The sequence below is a fragment of the Maniola jurtina genome, chromosome 16, assembly GCF_905333055.1.
Source record: "Maniola jurtina chromosome 16, ilManJurt1.1, whole genome shotgun sequence".
NCBI lineage: Eukaryota > Metazoa > Arthropoda > Insecta > Lepidoptera > Nymphalidae > Maniola > Maniola jurtina.
In genome coordinates, this window is record NC_060044.1 from 11,451,337 (window position 1) to 11,472,663 (window position 21,327).

General features: G+C 39.7%; 1 protein-coding gene across 1 annotated transcript; it reads left to right on the top strand.

The window, feature by feature from the left end:
• Nucleotides 1–250: 250 nt before the first annotated feature.
• On the top strand, nucleotides 251–20,144 carry LOC123873298. The gene is made up of 6 exons (XM_045918097.1): nucleotides 251–404; nucleotides 11,255–11,412; nucleotides 17,700–17,916; nucleotides 18,641–18,768; nucleotides 19,072–19,252; nucleotides 19,650–20,144. Exons 1-6 carry the CDS (start codon nucleotides 356–358, stop codon nucleotides 19,697–19,699), a joined length of 783 nt encoding a protein of 260 aa, XP_045774053.1. The 5' UTR covers nucleotides 251–355; the 3' UTR covers nucleotides 19,700–20,144.
• The last annotated feature ends 1,183 nt before the right edge of the window (nucleotides 20,145–21,327 follow it).

Sequence of the window (21,327 nt, forward strand, 5' to 3'; positions counted from 1 at the left end):
ATATGTCATTCAGTCAACTTCTCCTTCTGTACTCGTTTAATACGTAGTTTATAATAAAATAATTAATGGGCTTAATTCTGGAAAAAACAATATAAGACATATTTACTTTTCTTTTGATGTTGTAGTTTCTAAGAACTTTGTAGACCTTTCATTAATAAATCATTACACACGTACTAAGTAGAACGCTTGCATGCTTCGCACATACATTGGTCGAATGAAGTTTAATTTATTGTGTGCGCGCGCGCCGCTTTTACAATAGAGACAGTTTAGTCAAAACTGCTTTAAACAGTGGACGTGTTTTATATACGGTTAATTGTTCTGTTTATTGTACAATTCGGTTCAATTAAAGACTGTGATGGCATCTAGGATGTACTTTATAGTGACCGTTACGCTAACGCTATTGGGTAATTAAAATTTTACTACTAATTTCTACTAACTACTACATCCTACTATCACTACTCATATTATTACAAATGAGAAATTGTGTTTGTTTGTTAGTTTATTGCTTACTTGGTTTGGCCTTCAATCACGTCGCAATGGAGCAACGGATCGTCGTTATTTTTGCATGACTATTGTTCAAGACCTGGAAAGTGTCACAGGGTTTTCATCCCGAAAAATCAAAGAGTTCCCTCGGGATTTTCAAAAACTAAATAGTCGCGGGCATCAGCTATGTACTAAGTAGGTAGATACCTACTGAAAGTGTGTTTGTTTGTCAGCATTCACGCGGCAACGGAGCAATAGATGGACGTGATTCTTTTTTTGCATGGACTTGGTCCAAGATCTGGAAAGTGGCAATAGGCTTACTCTTCATCCCGGAAAATCAAAGTGTTTCCACGTACTTTTAAAACCTAACTTCAGGCAGATTTTAGAGTTTCCACGGGACTTTCGAGTCTAAATCCAAACGGGTGATGATCTAGTTAGTCATAGCTTTGATAGCCTAGTGCTTTTAACAGGGCTCTCTCCGTCACTCGTTTCATACAATCGTAGTTCCAATTTCATTTGAATATTAAGCAACCAAAGTTCATGAAATTTTGCAGACATATTCTAGAAACTAATATCTGTGTCTGTGGTGTTTTAGATTTTTCTAAAAATATGTAGTTTTAAAATTACAGGGCTCAAAGATTTGTATTAAAATTTTTAAGACCGCGTAACTTTGAAACCGAATATTTTAACACAAATCAGAAATCAAAAATTCATGGACTTTGGTTGCTTAGTATTCAAATGAAATTGGAACTACGATTGTATGAAACTAGTGACGGAGAGAGCCCTCTTAAGACGTCGGCCTCCTATTCAGGGAGTCGGGGGTTCGATACCGGGCACGCTCTGCTAACTTGTACAATCAAATATTTTATTCGTGTTTTATCGGTGAAGGCAGCATTGGCGTGAGGAAATCTGCATGCTGAGAGCTCTCCATAATGTTCTCAAAGGTGTGGGAAGTCTGCCAATTCGCATTGAGCCAGTATGACGGAGTATGGCCTAAACGTTTCTCATTTTGAGATGAGACCCGTACTCAGTAGTGGACCGGTGATGGGTTGATCATGATGATGATTAGATAGATACAGATATAGGTCGAAATTCCACGAACTCCTACGAAGCGATTTGCTTCCTCGTTTCTATGTATAGGTACCTACACATTGCTAGAATATGGAATCTTCAAAGAAGAGAGAATAGGCATCACACTTCACACTAATATTATAAAAGCGAAAGTATGTGTGTATGTGTGTGTGTGTGTGTGTGTGTACGTTTGTTACTATTTCACGCAAAAACTTGGCTGAAATTTGGAATGGAAAAAGTAGCCTATATGTGCTAATCCAGGATATTATCTATATCCTGGATTAGCACATAGGCTACTTTTTATCCCGGAAAATCAAAGAGTTCCCACAGGATTTCGAAAAACCTAAATCCACGCGGGTGATGTCGCTATCGGCTAGTCTTCTGTATAGGCGCGCTCTACCTTAGGATCATCATCACTTACTATTTCGTGTGATTGCAGTCAAGCGCATGCCTTAATATTAAAGTTGGAAAAATAGCAAGGGAAAAGCTAGTTGAAACCGCAAACCGTCATATACCCCGGTTCCCATCTTGCATATTAAATTTTTCACATCACCCGTCTCTATTGCAGATGTCTCTTTAATTATGCTCAATTGGCAGCAATTACTAAGCAAGAGAAGTTTCCATAAAGGGACCTCGCGACTCCTCGTTTGATGGCGGCCGTAAAATGACATTTTGCTTAATAAAGTACCCTTTTAATCTTCGAGCTCCCCATAGGAATAGCAATTATATACTTTAGCTTATTATTGGAGTAATAATGCTAAGTAGAGTCGTTTCATATATCTACAACTAGATCATATCCGCGACCTCCGCGTGGAAATAGGCTTTTTAATCCCGTGGGAACTCTTTGATTTTCTGTGCTAAAAAATAGCCTGTGTTACCTAAGGCAGAGTATAATCTATCTCTATCACACACACACACACTCATACATACACACACACTCGCGCGCGCGTGCACAGAATCAAAATCGGTTCAGCGGTTGAATTTCGTCAAAATTGGTTCAGGACATGTTCAGGACCATGTACAAAATCGCGCCGATCCGTTGCTCTATTTCGACGTGATTGAAGGACAAACCAATAAACAAACACTACCGCATTAATTAATTATTATTATAATAGATATGGGTAGGGTAGGATAATACTAATAAGTGGTAAGTGGTAACACAATATTTTATTTAATTTAGTAGGAAGCCAAAAATATACACTATACAAAAATATAATTTTATTATTCTAAGACAACTTATTTCAACTTAAGACTAAGATAAGTGTAGCTTCAAGTTTTATTATGATTATATGATTACTTTTTTTAAATAAATTACTAACTAAATACTTAAGACTATCGATGCATACCTACCTACTCACTTACAGGCTAACTCAACATACTTACATAAATTATTCTAAAACTGATTGATAACACAACTAAAACCATTCTTTGCTTGTATCTAATCTATAATTTTATATTATTTAATAAGCTAAAAACACAAATTTCAAAACACAAACAATTTTAAAATAAGTCTACTAGGTACTTATATTTTCTTTAATGGTTCGTTAATACGAGAAAGAAGACTAAACTAAATGCATCGGCATATCGACTTGAATTAAACCCGCGTTAAGAGGGGTCTCTCCGTCACTCGCTTCATACAAACGTAGTTCCAATTTCATTTGAATATTAAGCAAACAAAGTCCATGAAATTTTGCAGACATATTCTAGAAACTAATATCTATGTCTGTGGTTTTTCAGATTTCTGTTAAAATATTCGGTTTCAAAGTTACGCGGTCTTAAAAATTTACATACAAATCTTTGAGCCCCTGTAATTTTAAAACTACATATTTTTAGAAAAATCTAAAACACTACAGACACAGACAAATAATAGTTTCTAGAATATGTCTGCAAAATTTCATGGACTTTGGTTGCTTAATATTCAAATTAAATTGGAACTACGATTGTACGAAGCGAGTGACGGAGAGAGCCCTCTTAACGCGGGTTTAATTCAAGTCGATATGCCGATGCATTTAGTTTAGTCTTCTTTCTCGTATTAACGAACCATTAAAGAAAATATAAGTACCTAGTAGACTTATTTTAAAATTGTTTGTGTTTTGAAATTTGTGTTTTTAGCTTATTAAATAATATAAAATTATAGATTAGATACAAGCAAAGAATGGTTTTAGTTGTGTTATCAATCAGTTTTAGAATAATTTATGTAAGTATGTTGAGTTAGCCTGTAAGTGAGTAGGTAGGTATGCATCGATAGTCTTAAGTATTTAGTTAGTAATTTATTTAAAAAAAGTAATCATATAATCATAATAAAACTTGAAGCTACACTTATCTTAGTCTTAAGTTGAAATAAGTTGTCTTAGAATAATAAAATTATATTTTTGTATAGTGTATATTTTTGGCTTCCTACTAAATTAAATAAAATATTGTGTTACCACTTACCACTTATTAGTATTATCCTACCTCTAGAGAATCCCGGGCATTATGATGCATAATTTGAACGCAACGACCGACGCTTCAACCTCATTCGCTAAATGCTTAATTGAAATGCATCTAACCAGCTTTAATACATAATTAAGCGTAGTTGTCATCAAATTATTGGGGTACGTTTCGCGTTTTAGACTGAAGTGTAGATCATTGGAAACTCACCCTTAATCCCCGTGCAAGCGAGGCGGGTCACAATGGCATAATATTATTGCAAATTAGCTGATGCCCGCAGCTTCGCCCGCGTGGATTGGTCAGATCCCCTGCAGCATCAGGATTGAGGAGTTGGACTCCAAATTTTTTATGAAACAATGTCGCAAAGTTCCTCTATCGATTAAAAAAGAAATGACGCAAATCGGTTCAGAAATCCCGGAGATTTCGGTGTACATAGGTAGAAAAACACAACTCCCTTTTTGAAAGTCGGTTAAAAAAGTAGCCTATGTTACTCCCTGGTCAATTCTCTACTTGTCTGTGAAAATCCCGTCAAAATCGGTTCAGCCGTTCCCAAGATTAGCCTTTTCAATCAGACAGACAGACAGACAGACAAAAATTTTAAAAACGTGTGATTCAGTTATAGTATCGTTCAAATAACCATAATTATGACCTTAATATGCGGTAGTTATTTCGAAATTACAGACAGACACTCCAATTTTATTTATTAGTAAGTATAGATTGAACATTTGAATAGAGCAACCGCCGAGTTTCTTGCTGGTTCTTCTCGGTAGGAATGACATTCCGAACCAGTGCAGTAGTAAATTCTTTGAGGAAACCTGCATGCCTGAGAGTTTCCCATCATGTTCTCATCTGACGTCGCAAGTTTGTCGTCGCTTTACCTCAGTAGATGTTAAGAAAATACCAGGTATTTCAGTTAAGTTCGACTTCCTTAATCTCGGAGCCAAGACAATCCCATAATCCGGGGAAAGCAAATCTTTCCTTAATCTTTGGTACAAGCCTGCCTAATAAAATATGTATCTTAGAAAAAAGTAAGTACCTGAGTAGCTTTATTTATTTTATTCATTCTTGTTTTTTTAATAAATCCAGAATTTTGAGTTTAATTCAAATAAATCCCAAAGCGGGATATAAAAATAATGTCCAGTTGTTTAGGCAATATTTTTTAACCCCCGACCCAAAAAGAGGGGTGTTATAAGTTTGACGTGTGTATCTGTGTATCTGTGTGTCTGTGTATCTGTGTATCTGTGTATCTGTCTGTGGCATCGTAGCGCCTAAACGAATGAACCGATTTTAATTTAGTTTTTTTTGTTTGAAAGGTGGCTTGATCGAGAGTGTTCTTAGCTATAATGCAAAAAAATTGGTTCAGCCGTTTAAAAGTTATCAGCTATTTTCTAGTTTTCTTGTAGAAAAGAAGGTTAGATAACCCTTAGGTTCATAATATTCAAGTGCCAATTGACAAATGTCAAGCTGTCAAGATGGACGTTGCCTAGATATACATAATTATTTATTTGAAAATGATTTGTCGGGGGTGTTGAAAATTTTTAATTTACACGTGTAGCTCGTTCTATCGGCTCGCTGAGTGACTCAGAGCTTTATCTATAACTAATTGACGTTAGGGTCCGAAAGTGATGGAATGGCGACCTCGCACCTGAAATTGCAGCGTTGGAAACCCCCACTAGGCGGACGGGCGGCATCAGGCGAGTCGCAGGGGACGGCACAAGACCGTGGCGTGTGGAAGTCCCTACAGGAGACCTATTTCCAGCAGTGGACGTCTATCGGTTGTCGATGATGATGATGATTTAATCGTTTTATCAGAAATCGTTTCCTGAGCTCTTGTGTTAAAATGTCATCCATGGTAAGCCACCAGAGTAAAAATAATAGCACTACTTGCCTATAGAAAAAGAAAGTTTTTTTTATTGAAAATTCAGATACTCTTACAATTTACTACTTCGAATAGTCTAATGAATTTACCGCTGGTTCGGAATCCACTTCTTACCGAGAAGAACCAGCAAGAAACTCGGTAGTTGATTTTTTGTAACAAATCAAATCGAATCATTTATTCAAAGTATGCCGATTTTTCCACCATTATCATCTTTTTTACTGTCAATCCTTGAATTTGTAACTTAACTTATAAGATAATGATAGTTTGGTGATACTTGTAAAAAACTTAAAACTAAAGCTACGAAACGTCAAAATAGTCAGTAGAGTGAAATAGTCCAGGGAAATTAAACAAGCAGAAATCTCAAACTCAACAAAAACAACAACGAAAAACGAATTCCCGGGAAGCTGGATTTTGGTATCATTTTGTCAATAAAGTGTCAAAAGTCCCCATCGATCCGACTGCAGCTAAAAAATTTAGGCGGGGTCCAAAAGTCACCAAATTTTTTCGTAAATAGGTATCTCGGTAATGACTAATGAGCCCTTTATTACCTAACTACGTTTGCCGAGCGCTTCATTGAAATGCGTCTAATTAAGTAGGTAATATACATAATTAAATGGCTGGTGTATTATGTAATCGCGTTCCGTAGTGAATTTACCTACATCCTTATAACTACGCATAATAGTAGGTACGTTGTAGGTACACTAATTATCTCTAGGTTCTATGCGTCCTCCGACCCAAAAAGAGGGGTGTTATAAGTTTGACGTGTGTATCTGTGTATCTGTCTGTGGCATCGTAGCTCCTAAATTAATGAACCGATTTTAATATAGTTTTTTTGTTTGTAAGGTGGCTCGATCGAGAGTGTTCTTAGCTATAATCCAAGAAAATCGGTTCAGCCGTTTGAAAGTTATCAGCTCTTTTCTAGTTCCTGTAACCTTCACTTGTCGAGGGTGTTATAAATTTTTAATTTACACCTGTCCCTATGGTAGATAGGTAAACTTTTGATGCCGTTGGTCTGGTTTATTGTAAACTTTGCTATGCTAGAGTCGTGTTAAGCGCATAGAGCGATAATGGCGTAGCTATTGAGACGTCAGAATCCTATTCAAAGGGTCGGAGGTTCGATCCCGGGCACGCACCTCTAACTTTTCGGAGTCATTTATGTGCGTTTTAAACAATTACATATCACTTGCTTTAACGGTGAACGAAAACATCGTGAGGAAACCTGCACACCTGAGAGTTCTACCATAGTCCATAGTACAAACATAATGTTCTCAAAGGTGTGTGAAGTATGACAAGTGGTTGTCTGTGGCCTAAATCATTCTCATTCTGAGTGGAGACACGAAAATCACGTGCTCAGTAATGGACCAGCGATGGGTTAAACACTCTAATACTCTAGGCTAATACTCGTATTAAAACAATGACTTAATTGATGCATGTCGGTTATTATCCACGCATCAAAGGCGATGTGCCTCGGAGTATCACAAGACGTCCCGAGTGGTACATTAAAGTATTAAGGCGCGCATGACTCTTCAATTGAACGTATTAACTGCTCGTTTCGGAATGTCCAAAACTGAACATAATAGTCAGTTATGACTGTGTATCGTGACTATAACCTATATGCATAGGCATTATACTAAGAAACGACCTAAATAGTTAGGGTAATTCTTGGGCGATTACAAGTGTTAATTAAAAATTTATAACACCCCCGACAAGTGAAGGTTACATACAGTAACTAGAAAAGAGCTGATAACTTTCAAACGCCTGAACCAATTTTCTTGGACTATTCCGCGCCTACGATCCAAAGTATCTGAGTTTTCCAAAACATCATTTTCAAATAAATAATTATGTATCAAGGCAACGTCCATCTTGACATTTGTCAATTGACATAATATTATGAACCTAACGGTTATCTAACCTTCTTTTCTACAAGAAAACTAGAAAAGAGCTGATAACTCTTAAACGGCTGAACCAATTTTCTTGAATTATGGCTAAGAACACTCTCGATCAAGCCACCTTTCAAACAAAAAAAACTAAATTAAAATCGGTTCATTCGTTTAGGCGCTACGATGCCACAGACAGATACACAGATACACACGTCAAACTTATAACACCCCTCTTTTTGGGTCGGGGATTAAAAAATAGAACAGTCAAACTACTTTATTTGTTGTTAAATGCGAAAGTGCGTTTGTTTGTTGGTTTGTCCTTCAATCACGTCACAATTACGGACCGTGTTATTTTGTGTGGTTATAGTTAAAGACCTGGAGAATGACAGGCTACTTTTTATACCGGAAAATCAAAGAATTCGCACGGGATTAAGTCGTGGACATCAGCTATCACTACCCATATTATAAATGCGAAAGTGTATATGATTTGTCCTTCAATCACGTCATCGCTATCTAGCGATCTCTTCCAACCAACCAAAATGGTGCAAAGGACATAGCTATAGATATTAGAGGTAGGTGGTGTAAGCATAATACATTAATGTGTAATAAACAAGTGTAAATTAAAAATTTATAACACCCCCGACAAATGAAGGTTACAGTATTAACTAGAAAAGAGCTGATAGCTTTCAAACGGCTGAACCGATTTTCTTGGATTACAGCTAAGAACACTCTCGATCAAGCCACCTTTCAAACAAAAAAAACTAAATTAAAATCGGTTCATTAGTTTAGGAGCTACGATGCCACAGACAGATACACAGATACACACGTCAAACTTATAACACCCCTCATTTTTGGTCGGGGGTTAAAAATAAGTAATTCATAAATAACCATTCATAAATATCTTTAGTAGGTAATTTATTGAACCGAGGAGGTTTCAGGTCAACCTTTGAGCTATTGAGACTTAATTAACGTAGCTAGTACTTGCTAACTGCATTAACAATGCATCTGCAAAAGGACTGATGAATAAATCAGACAGGTTTATTCATAAGCGAAGTCTATTGTAGATTGTCAAGTATTTGATTATGCAGATTTCTGTAGATCGATTAACAACGCACGGGGAATTAACTCCCGGTCACTCACTCCTAGTGTACCTACTGTGTACTAAATCTAAACAAGATTTTACCTTCGGCTTCGATCGTGTTAAACAAAATCAGGTAGGTAAATTTCTTTCTTTCTTTCTTTTCTTTCTAGTGTACCGATTTTAGTCAAACTTAGCGCAGAATCCATTCTCCATACTTAATATTATAAATGCGAAAGTGTTTCTGTCTGTCTATCTGTCCGTCTGTCCGTCTGTCCGTCTGTCAGCTACGTTTTCACGGCCCAACCACTGAACCAATTTTAATGAAATTTGGTGCAGACATGGGATACATCCCGGGAAAGGACATTTTTTATCCCGGGAAATCAAAGGGTTCCTACGGGATTTTAAAAAACCGAAATCCACGCGGGTGAAGCCGTGGGCATCCTCTAGTATATATAATAATATGCTTGCAAACTGAAAAAATTTCGTTCTGAAGGGTCTAATCGTACAATTGCATCATCATCTGCAACCGATAGACCCCTAAAAAACTGTTTGACAAATTATATCTCTTGAAGGGACTTCCACACGCAAAATGTAATTCCTTTTATTCGTGAAATTTATAAAACAAAATGAGAGTTGTTTAAATTGCACATTAGTGACATTTTTTCTCTGAAAAAAGAAAATGAATTACCTAACACTTAACTTTTAAAACGCAACTCATTAAGCACCTTAAATACAATTTTCCCTAACGAAACTAAGCGCATTTCCTGCACTAAAACTCTTATCAAATGCAATCACTTTAAAGCTAAATGTTTTCGCGGGCGTGGAATAAACAAACCCCATTGCATAGACAACAGGAAAAGTACAGATGGAGCTCTCAAAAACAAATCCTGTAAATAGATTTTCGCTAGCGGCATCCAAAATTCACATGACATAATGTATAGAAACGAGCTATATTTACGACTAATTCGCGGAACCAAAGTAAGTCTATATTTTGAGAACATTATGGGAGACTCCCAGATATGCAGGCTTTTTCACGATGTTTCCCTTCATTATTTATTAAAAAAATAAAGGATATTAGCCATGTTAAATGACTAATATTCCCCTTTCCTCTCCAACTAAGCGTCAGGCTTGTGCTAGGAGTAGGTACGACAATAGTGCAACGGGCGGGTTTTGAACCGTCGACCTTTCGGTTTTCAGTCCACTCCTTTACCGGTTGAGCTATTGAGGCTATATTATTAAAGCAAGTGATATTAATTAATTGCTTAAAATGCACTCAACTCCAAAAAGTGCACGGGATCAAGTCCCGGTTCTCCCTAATAGAAACCCGAAATCACCGCTTTCTCTATGTACCTAGTAAGTCTCTAACTTAAAGCGTTTTCTCTAAATCGGCTTCTTATTCTAGTAACCCGTTCATCATCTATCTTTTTCTATTAGTCCAAGCCTTATTTGCGGCGCTAAAACACTTTATTTACATAACGTTTTTGTCAGCCAAGTGGATTAAACAATTAATTATGCAAATGTGGTCTAACACCTGACTATGGGTGGGTCACGAAGCTGTGAATAGCGTGCGCTTTGTGTGAGCGAAAAAGTACAGCCTACATTTAATTAACGACTTTCGTAATACTCTACGACCCTTTTACGTGAATCTAGGTCATTCTGGGACAAAAAGTAGTCGCTGTACTCTAAGTAACCTGTATTGATGCAAAAAATAGAGACGATGAGTAGCTCCATTGCTGCGTGAAAGGATCAATCAATACATCAAACTAACATACACCCTATATCACTTGGAATGGAGTATAGACCATTAAATATATTCGAATGGACTGCTCAAAAAATAACAACTGACGAACTTACCTATCTATTATTTATCTGACCATACTGCATAAACTGGTAGGCATAAGTACAAAAAGACAGAAATAACAAATTTTTCAAAATTTAAAAACCCCCACCAGATTTTTATTAGAATTTGGCTGGACGCTAATTTGCATTGGTCGGATAGTAATAAGCGGTCTAATAAGAAAACTAGAAAAGAGCTTAGACTTTCAAACGGCTGAACCGTTTTTTTTGGATTAGCTAAGAACACTCTCGACCAAGCCACCTTTCAAACAAAAAAAACTAAGTTTAAATCGGTTCATTCGTTTAGGAGCTACGATGCCACAGACAGATACACTGATACACAGATACATACGTCAAACTTATAACACCCCTCTTTTTAGGCGGGGGTTCATAAAAGAAAACCCAAAGGAACTACTTAGAGGCAGAAAGACCTTTTTATGAAGAGCTGTGTTTAACGCGGGGTAAAGCACCCATATGCTTATTGCCTCAGATGAAATCACTCGATTGAAAGTGTTATTTATTATGATCAGTGGCCTCACTCAATAAATCATTGGTCTCGATGCATAATGCACCTGTTTGTATTTTGTATTCCAGCAACAATAGCCCGAGCAATAGATGTGAACGTCACGGGCGAATGGAGGCCGGAGCGTGGATGGGAAGTGACGTGTTCCTGGGCGACCCTGCCCAACGACACGCTGCAGTCTGTGCGCCTTTACAACAACGGACAACAGTTCATGATCTACAGACCTGAGGTTTGTAACACGAGCAATAGCTGTGAACGTCACGGGCGAATGGAGACCGGAGCGTGGATGGGAAGTGACGTGTTCCTGGGCGACCCTGCCCAACGACACGCTGCAGTCTGTGCGCCTTTACAACAACGGACAACAGTTCATGATCTACAGACCTGTGGTTTGTAAATTATTGTTTCAGGAGCAATAAATGTGAATGTCATGTGCGAATAGCGGGTGGGAAGTGACGTGTTCCTGGGTGACCCTGCCCAACGACACGCTGCAGTCCGTGCGCCTTTACAACAACGGACAACAGTTCATGATCTACAGACCTGAGGTTTGTAAATTATTGTTTCAGGAGCAATAAATGTGAATGTCATGTGCGAATAGCGGGTGGGAAGTGACGTGTTCCTGGGTGACCCTGCCCAACGACACGCTGCAGTCCGTGCGCCTTTACAACAACGGACAACAGTTCATGATCTACAGACCTGGGGTTTGTAACACGAGCAATAGCTGTGAACGTCACGGGCGAATGGAGGCCGGAGCGTGGATGGGAAGTGACGTGTTCCTGGGCGACCCTGCCCAACGACACGCTGCAGTCTGTGCGCCTTTACAACAACGGACAACAGTTCATGATCTACAGACCTGAGGTTTGTAAATTATTGTTTCAGGAGCAATAAATGTGAATGTCATGTGCGAATAGCGGGTGGGAAGTGACGTGTTCCTGGGTGACCCTGCCCAACGACACGCTGCAGTCCGTGCGCCTTTACAACAACGGACAACAGTTCATGATCTACAGACCTGAGGTTTGTAACACGAGCAATAGCTGTGAACGTCACGGGCGAATGGAGGCCGGAGCGTGGATGGGAAGTGACGTGTTCCTGGGCGACCCTGCCCAACGACACGCTGCAGTCTGTGCGCCTTTACAACAACGGACAACAGTTCATGATCTACAGACCTGAGGTTTGTAAATTATTGTTTCAGGAGCAATAAATGTGAATGTCATGTGCGAATAGCGGGTGGGAAGTGACGTGTTCCTGGGTGACCCTGCCCAACGACACGCTGCAGTCCGTGCGCCTTTACAACAACGGACAACAGTTCATGATCTACAGACCTGAGGTTTGTAACACGAGCAATAGCTATGAACGTCACGGGCGAATGGAGGCCGAAGCGTGGATGGGAAGTGACGTGTTCCTGGGCGACCCTGCCCAACGACACGCTGCAGTCTGTGCGCCTTTACAACAACGGACAACAGTTCATGATCTACAGACCTGAGGTTTGTAAATTATTGTTTCAGGAGCAATAAATGTGAATGTCATGTGCGAATAGCGGGTGGGAAGTGACGTGTTCCTGGGTGACCCTGCCCAACGACACGCTGCAGTCCGTGCGCCTTTACAACAACGGATAACAGTTCATGATCTACAGACCTGAGGTTTGTAACACGAGCAATAGCTGTGAACGTCACGGGCGAATGGAGGCCGGAGCGTGGATGGGAAGTGACGTGTTCCTGGGCGACCCTGCCCAACGACACGCTGCAGTCTGTGCGCCTTTACAACAACGGACAACAGTTCATGATCTACAGACCTGAGGTTTGTAAATTATTGTTTCAGGAGCAATAAATGTGAATGTCATGTGCGAATAGCGGGTGGGAAGTGACGTGTTCCTGGGTGACCCTGCCCAACGACACGCTGCAGTCCGTACGCCTTTACAACAACGGACAACAGTTCATGATCTACAGACCTGAGGTTTGTAACACGAGCAATAGCTGTGAACGTCACGGGCGAATGGAGGCCGGAGCGTGGATGGGAAGTGACGTGTTCCTGGGCGACCCTGCCCAACGACACGCTGCAGTCTGTGCGCCTTTACAACAACGGACAACAGTTCATGATCTACAGACCTGAGGTTTGTAAATTATTGTTTCAGGAGCAATAAATGTGAATGTCATGTGCGAATAGCGGGTGGGAAGTGACGTGTTCCTGGGTGACCCTGCCCAACGACACGCTGCAGTCCGTGCGCCTTTACAACAACGGACAACAGTTCATGATCTACAGACCTGAGGTTTGTAACACGAGCAATAGCTGTGAACGTCACGGGCGAATGGAGGCCGGAGCGTGGATGGGAAGTGACGTGTTCCTGGGCGACCCTGCCCAACGACACGCTGCAGTCTGTGCGCTTTTACAACAACGGACAACAGTTCATGATCTACAGACCTGAGGTTTGTAAATTATTGTTTCAGGAGCAATAAATGTGAATGTCGTGTGCGAATAGCGGGTGGGAAGTGACGTGTTCCTGGGCGACCCTGCCCAACGACACGCTGCAGTCCGTGCGCCTTTACAACAACGGACAACAGTTCATGATCTACAGACCTGAGGTTTGTAACAAGAGCAATAGTTGTGAACGTCACGGGCGAATGGAGGCCGGAGCGTGGATAAGAAGTGACGTGTTCCTGGGCAACCCTGCTCAACAACACGCTGCAATCTGTGCGCCTTTACAACAACGGACAACAGTTCATGATCTACAGACCTGAGGTTTGTAACACGAGCAATAGCTGTGAACGTCACGGGCGAATGGAGGCCGGAGCGTGGATGGGAAGTGACGTGTTCCTGGGCGACCCTGCCCAACGACACGCTGCAGTCTGTGCGCCTTTACAACAACGGACAACAGTTCATGATCTACAGACCTGAGGTTTGTAACAAGAGCAATAGTTGTGAACGTCACGGGCGAATGGAGGCCGGAGCGTGGATAAGAAGTGACGTGTTCCTGGGCAACCCTGCTCAACAACACGCTGCAATCTGTGCGCCTTTACAACAACGGACAACAGTTCATGATCTACAGACCTGAGGTTTGTAACACGAGCAATAGCTGTGAACGTCACGGGCGAATGGAGGCCGGAGCGTGGATGGGAAGTAACGTGTTCCTGGGCGACCCTGCTCAACAACACGCTGCAATCTGTGCGCATGTACAACAACGGACAACAGTTCATGATCTACAGACCTGGGGTGTGTAACACGAGCAATAGATGTGAACGTCATGGGCGAATGGAGGCCGGAGCGTGGATGGGAAGTGACGTGTTCCTGGGCAACCCTGCCAATACACGCTTCAGTTTGTGCTCCCTTACAACAACGAAGCAGTTACAACAACAACGGACAACAGTTCATGATCTGCATTCTGCAGACCTGAGGTTTGTGTCTTTATTGAACGATAACGCGAGCAATATTATGTAAAAGAAATTTTATTTTATTTAATTATTTTCAATAGATGTGAAGTGGGAACATCACGGGTACCTAAATGAGAAATACATAGTTCATTGACCCAATGACTATTAACATTCATGATCAGATTTTGACTGGGATAAGTCAAGTTCTTGGTCAAGTGGGAACCAGCGAAGAGCATATTAGGTATTGTGGGATGTGTGTAAAATTGATAACAAAAATTATGTTCGCTATGGGTAGCGTGACGTACGTAGATAGTACGGTTGTTTTTGAGTAGCTCCATGCAAGCTAATTTCTTTATTCGAATTGAACTTCACCCTATACTCTTTTAATCAGGTAAATCCATTTTTATTATGGCTATACCTACTTGATACAGTAATTATCTAATCTCGGTCACATCTGAATTCTGAATCGAACGAATCACGATTGATCTTCTAAATCTCAAATCTGGAATGGAGAATAAATTAGCTACTCAGTTGGTTTAAATTCGAGTTAGATAGGTATAAATAAATTTTTATCCGATTTGGTCTGCAAAAAAAAACTTTTTATATCAAGCCCCATATAAATTGCTCGGAATTTAGCCGTAATCTAAATTCAAAAGATAATCTTCATAAATACATCCGTGTAACCAAAGGTTTTCTTTTCGAATGGCTTTCCAGTCTGTTAGTTAAATAAAAAGGGACCAAGGTCGGGTGTAACGGCAAAATTAATTGCTTCCCCGGCTATTCATAATAAAAATTTCCTCCGCAAATGTATTTTGTTTAACCACTAAGCTTGAGATAGATAAGGTCAGCTAAAGTGAGAAATTTATTTAATTACTTTGTGGAACGACTAGTGTTTCACTTATTTTAATCTAAGTAAACTTTTACAAGTAGGTACCTTTTGAATTGTCAAAAGCATCTACAGCCGGTTCGGAATGCCTTTCCTACCGAGAAGATTGTGGTATACGTTACCTAGTATACCCTAGGGTGGCTGTTTTAGGGTAGTTAAACGGAATAAGCCACGAAACTGTGCCTGTCTGTCTGTTACCTTTTCACAACTCATACCTCTGTTTAACCGATTTTCACGAAAGCTTGCATTCTGGAGACGCACGTAGGCTTCTTTATGTTCATTTAATTTTCATTGTTCATTTTTCATAAAATTTTCAACAGATCGACATGGCAATCGACTTTTTTATGTAACCTAGGTAGGTATTATTACCAGAAGGTACCTATTATACGTTTCCAGAAAGAGCTAAATTCATTATTATCTTTGCGCCAACCAAAGATATTAACCACTACTTAATTAAGTCTTGTACCTACCTAACTACAGTTTGATCTCAAAAAAGGTTAATATAATATTATTAGGAAGATTACTTAATCTCTTTGGGTTCAAACGATAACATAGGTGCTTATTTAAATACCTAAATAATAAGTATAGGTAGAATATAATATTCGTGTATTCTGAGTTTGTTGTGGGCTCTTCTCATACCTGGACGCGTTTGGAACCCTCACAGCTTTAGGTTTAACGTAACACCATTACATCACTATCTTACAAAATAAATAATCTAACAATTGACAATCTAAAAGTGGACCTCCAATGGTAGGTAGTATTATTGGAATCGCAATCGTTGTGATTGGCTGAATTTATGGTATTCTTGTTCCAAGAGTACATTGTATGCGAGCATCAACCAAAATGACCAATCAGAGATGATTGCGATCGTGACATTGAAACTGTCACTCTACCGCAAGCGAGCCGCTGAGCTTTAGTAGCTAAGTATAATTCCCCTTTTTAGGGTTCCATATCTTAAAAGGAAAAAGGGAACCCTTATAGGATCACTTTGTTGTCTGTCTGTCTGTCCGTCCGTCCGTCGTGTCTATCAAGAAGACCTATAGGGTACACCCCGTTGACTTAGAATCACGAAATTTGCTAGGTAGGTAGGTCTTATAGCACAAGTAAAGGAAACAATTTGAAAACCGTGAATTTGTGGTTACATCACACAAAAAAAAATTAAAATGTGTTTCAATTTTCAAAGTAACAACTAAGTATACCAAGTGTGATCGTATCAAATGAAAGGGATTTACCTGTACATTCTAAAACCGATTTTTATTTATCTTTAAGCATTTTTTTTGATTTATCGTGCAAAATGTCGGAAAAAATACTCGAGTACGGAACCCTCGGTGTGAGAGTCTGACTCGCACTTGGCCGGGTTTTTTTCGCGAGGAAAATCCATCATGGAAACCACCGGCCACGGGGAAGAACAGTAGTTATGTTAGAGTTTAGACTCCTACCGACTAAAAACCTCACGAACTGCTGACGACGGATTCCCTTAGTTTAAGCTCCCGCCATACACAAGCTACGATAGGTAAATGAACTTGTCTTATTTGAGTCATCAGTGAAGTGGAACTGAGTGGGTCTAATCTTCCCCATCCTAGTGTTGCCGGTACGACCGTCCGCTTCCTTTCTATTATGTACTTGTTAGCTACTTAGATTGATCAACAGCGGGCCCTGTTTAACATGTCATGAATTAGAAACACATTGGCATCATACAAATTGAGTGTTTCTGCTTAGGTTTGGTATTTCAACTTAGGCACTTAGGCTGAGGTCTATAGATCACTTTGACTGTGTTTAGGCGTAAGACACTGTTAAAACGAGACAGCGTTATACCGCTGGCATAAATCTGTCTCGTTTTAACTAAAACTTAAGTCTAAGCAAAGTCAAAGTGCAAGTCTAGGCGTATCCGGTGCGTTGCGGCGCCGCCCCGCAGTGTCTTTGTGAAGGATGCCACACCGGCTTCAGAAAATATTATTAAAGAACTACATTAACTCTTGTATACATAATAAATTCGGTAACAAATTAAGTTAATTTTAATTATTAGTGTTATCAATTTATCAAACACGATTGTCGTCTAAGCGCGAGCCTATACAAAAAAAATGTACCGTTTTTCGTTATACTTAGACTTTGAAACCATCCGACCGATGTGCCCCAAAGCAGTTTCATTAGAAAGGCAATAATGCGAAGATGGTTTTAGAGTGTTTTTTGTTTCTTAGCGTAGTAGTACCTACGCCAGGTATCCGCAAGTAAAAAATTAAATCTAACCAATCTACCCCCTTGTTACAGAAACACGGCCATGGTCGCACGGACGTTTTTCACGGAGCCGACAAGGTGATGACAGTGAACTGCACCACGAGCACCTACAGAGGGCAGGAGGGTCGGTGTGTTCTACTGCTGGAGCCCTACCAACCTCCTGCGGGCAACTATAACTATACCTGCGAAGTGTCTGGCGAGAGACCGATGTTTAGGATTGGGAAGAAGGATTATGTGATTCGGGCTCTTGGTACGTAAAATAGTCTTTTTTTAATATAGGTACCTACTGATACCTACGATGCCGTGTAGAAATCGATTAATGTAGTTATTTATGGGCTTATTAAACTGCCGGGCCTCTTCCAGCCGGGCGATTCAGAACACTCGATTCGGTAAGTTATCGTTCGATAAGACGTATTTTTCAATGAAGAGTACGTCTTATCGAACGATAACTTACCGAATCGAAAAATCGAATCGAGTGTTCTGAATCGCCCGGCTGGTTACTTTTCCATGTACTGCGTCGTCACTAACCACGAGGTAGATCGCAGTCAAGGACAATGTTATCGGATTTAAAAATCCTTCAATCTCGGTCTCAGAAATTGCATGTATGTTTGTATTTTTGTTGCATTGTAGCGCCTAAACTACTGAGCCGATTTTGATGAATGAGGTGTTAATCGATTCATTAGTATGGTCCGAGTGACATAGGCTACATGTTATACCAAAAAATAGACCTGACGTTACATCCAAAGTGGAGGTCTCCAACATTTTTTTTGCTATTGTATCGATTGGGATATCAAATGGAAGAGGAAAAAATTCTGAGTTCATAAATATTTAATATACCTAGTACAATGTTAAAATACACTGAGCGACAGAAAGACAGTTTTATACTATATCTATCGCTAACAATCAGCAGTTCGCGGGTAGTACTTGGGTTTTAGTGCGGTTTAACTATATACTAAACAATCTTTTTGCTCTAGTTCCACCATCTGATGCGATTCTAATAAGCAACAAGTATGAGGACTCGTCTCCAAATCGTGTGATGCTGAACTGTTCTTCCACTGGACTGCCGGCGCCAAACCTGCTGTGGACCGTCGGTGATGATATGGTAGGTACCAACCAACCTATTAAAAAAAATCTAGAATTAGGCATGTTTTAAATGAATACCTACCTACCTAGGTATATAGCAGTTCAGTAAAATACAACATAATATGGTCCATCCATACTGCATGAGAGTAATCTCCGTACGTACCTATTTTATCTTATCTTAATAACCCTGTTTGCCTTTAAATGCTACGAATTCTAGGTCAACGGGAGTACCCTATAGGTTTTCTTGACAGACAGACAGACATCAGTGATTCTATAAGGGTTCCGTTTTTCCTTTTGAGGTACTGAACCCTAAAACTTACAGGTTCAGGCTGACTTCTCCGGTCGCATGTGGAACCCAACGTCAAAGTTATGGAACGTCTGGTCTTACCTCTCGTACACCAGAAACGACGACTCCAAGGTGCTGTGCAGTCCCGAAGTGACCTCTAATAATGAAATTATTAGAGGAAGACCCGCTGAGTACAATTCTGCTAATGGATTGACTGGTATGATATTAATAAATAATTAATTAATAATAAGTAACTAGACGATGCCCACGACTTCTTCCGCGTGGATTTAGATTTTTAAAAATCTCGTGGGTTTTCCGGGCTAAAAAGTTGCCTATGTCAATTTGCAGAACGAAGCTACCTCTGAACCATATTATATAAACCGGTTAAATGGATGGGCCTTTAAGTATCCCGTGGGAACTCTTTGATTTTTCCGGGATAAAAAGTAGCCTAAGTCCGTCCCCGAAATGTAAACTAACTCTGTACGCATCAAAATCGGTCAAACTGTTTTGCCATGGAAAACTAGCAGACTGACAGACGGACACACTTTCGCGATTACAATATTAGTTGGGATTGGATAATAGAAGTTCTCTCTGACCAGTTTCAACCTTTTCAGGAACAGCAAAAGTAACAGCCCTAGTTTTGGCTCTTAGCCTACTGAGATGATCTACCTAACTACATAAGGATTCGAGTTGGATTAAATTGGACGTTTACTTAAATGAAAACCAGGACTTTGATAATGACTGTAATATTGTTTTTATTTCAGTAGAATATCGTTGTTGACTTATGATTTAACATGGTGGAGTTGTACTGAAACGATTAATTTATCTGTTGAAATAATTGTGTAGAACGGCTATTCCGAACAAAAATCGTGGTCCATAGCTGTTGAACCAAACATGACATTGGTTATCAAGTTAGAATAAGGCCTCATTTACACGAGAGATAGATTAGCGTTTGAGTAGGGTAAGTTTATACACTAAATTAAAAGGACTGAGAAGCGTAGCTTCCCTTCCACAATAATCCCTGCTGAAAATCACTGCTGCTTATAGTCCGGATTTTTTTTACAAAAGAGTACCTTGTAATCCGACAAATTACAGATCCAAAGATAAGATTCTATATGTTATACATACTCTGAAGTACAAATCATACTTTACTATGTATGTCAAATTTAGTAAATTCAATAATAATAATAGACGTCGGATTACTTACAGGGGGTGCCGGATTAGACAGGGGCCGGATTACCGGGGGTCCACTGTACTTCAAATAAATAAATAATATTCGTTCCAGTACCTACAACACTTATTAAAACAATAAAATATAATGTTACACCCCCATACTGCAATAAGTATAATTTTAATTGTGTAGTGTACTACGTATCAATGAGAACATGATCCCGATTGGTCTGTATTGACCCTAAGAGAGCGCGTACTGCGGTGCGTCGAGTTGCGGTGCGTATTAAAATTCGTGAATTTAAATCAATCACAATCCCGTGCGGAATGAATTCCGGAGTGCGCATGTTTCTATGTAGTTCTCATACTTCACAGATTGTGCGAAAAACAAAACGTACGGTGATTTACCGTAGTGCGCGCTAGCTCTTAGGTTGCTATAGAGCGCACTTTGACTTTGCTTAGACTTAAGTTTCAGTTAAAACGAGACAGATTTATCCCAGCGGTATAACGCTGTCTCGTTTCAACATTGTCTTAAGTCTGAGCAAAGTGAAAGTGCGCTCTATAGATAGCCTAAGACCTATAACGCGCGGTTGACTAGTCGCCCGGCAACTCAATCGACGGCGACCGTTAGAATCTGTAAATTATATGAAAGTCGCCGTGTGTATACGCACAAAGTAGTGTATGCTCATTTCAGGGTTCATTTTTTCTTGAGGTACGGAAACTTAAAAATCAAGGAATTCAAGGTCACCCACGAGCTGTCTCATTAAAGTAGTACACACACAGTTTTCAATAATATTTAAATACACATTTTTATGCTTTTCAGTTCACTTGCAGTATGGAGATATTTTTTATATAATATCCAGAAGACAATACGAATAGACACATAAACCGATTGAAATAAAGTTTTTGTGTGTATATCCGTCTGTCTATTAATAAGGCCGTTTTACGCCAGATCAATACAATGCAAATTTCGGACAAGCCACAGGGCTGCATTCTACAATAATAGTTGCTGATTTGACTAGGGATCATCCATAGGGATGATGCCTACAAAGTACTACAAACCCGTAACTTTTTATCAAGCGTCAAAACGCTCGCTTAAAGCCGATTGACACGCGCGCACGTGAC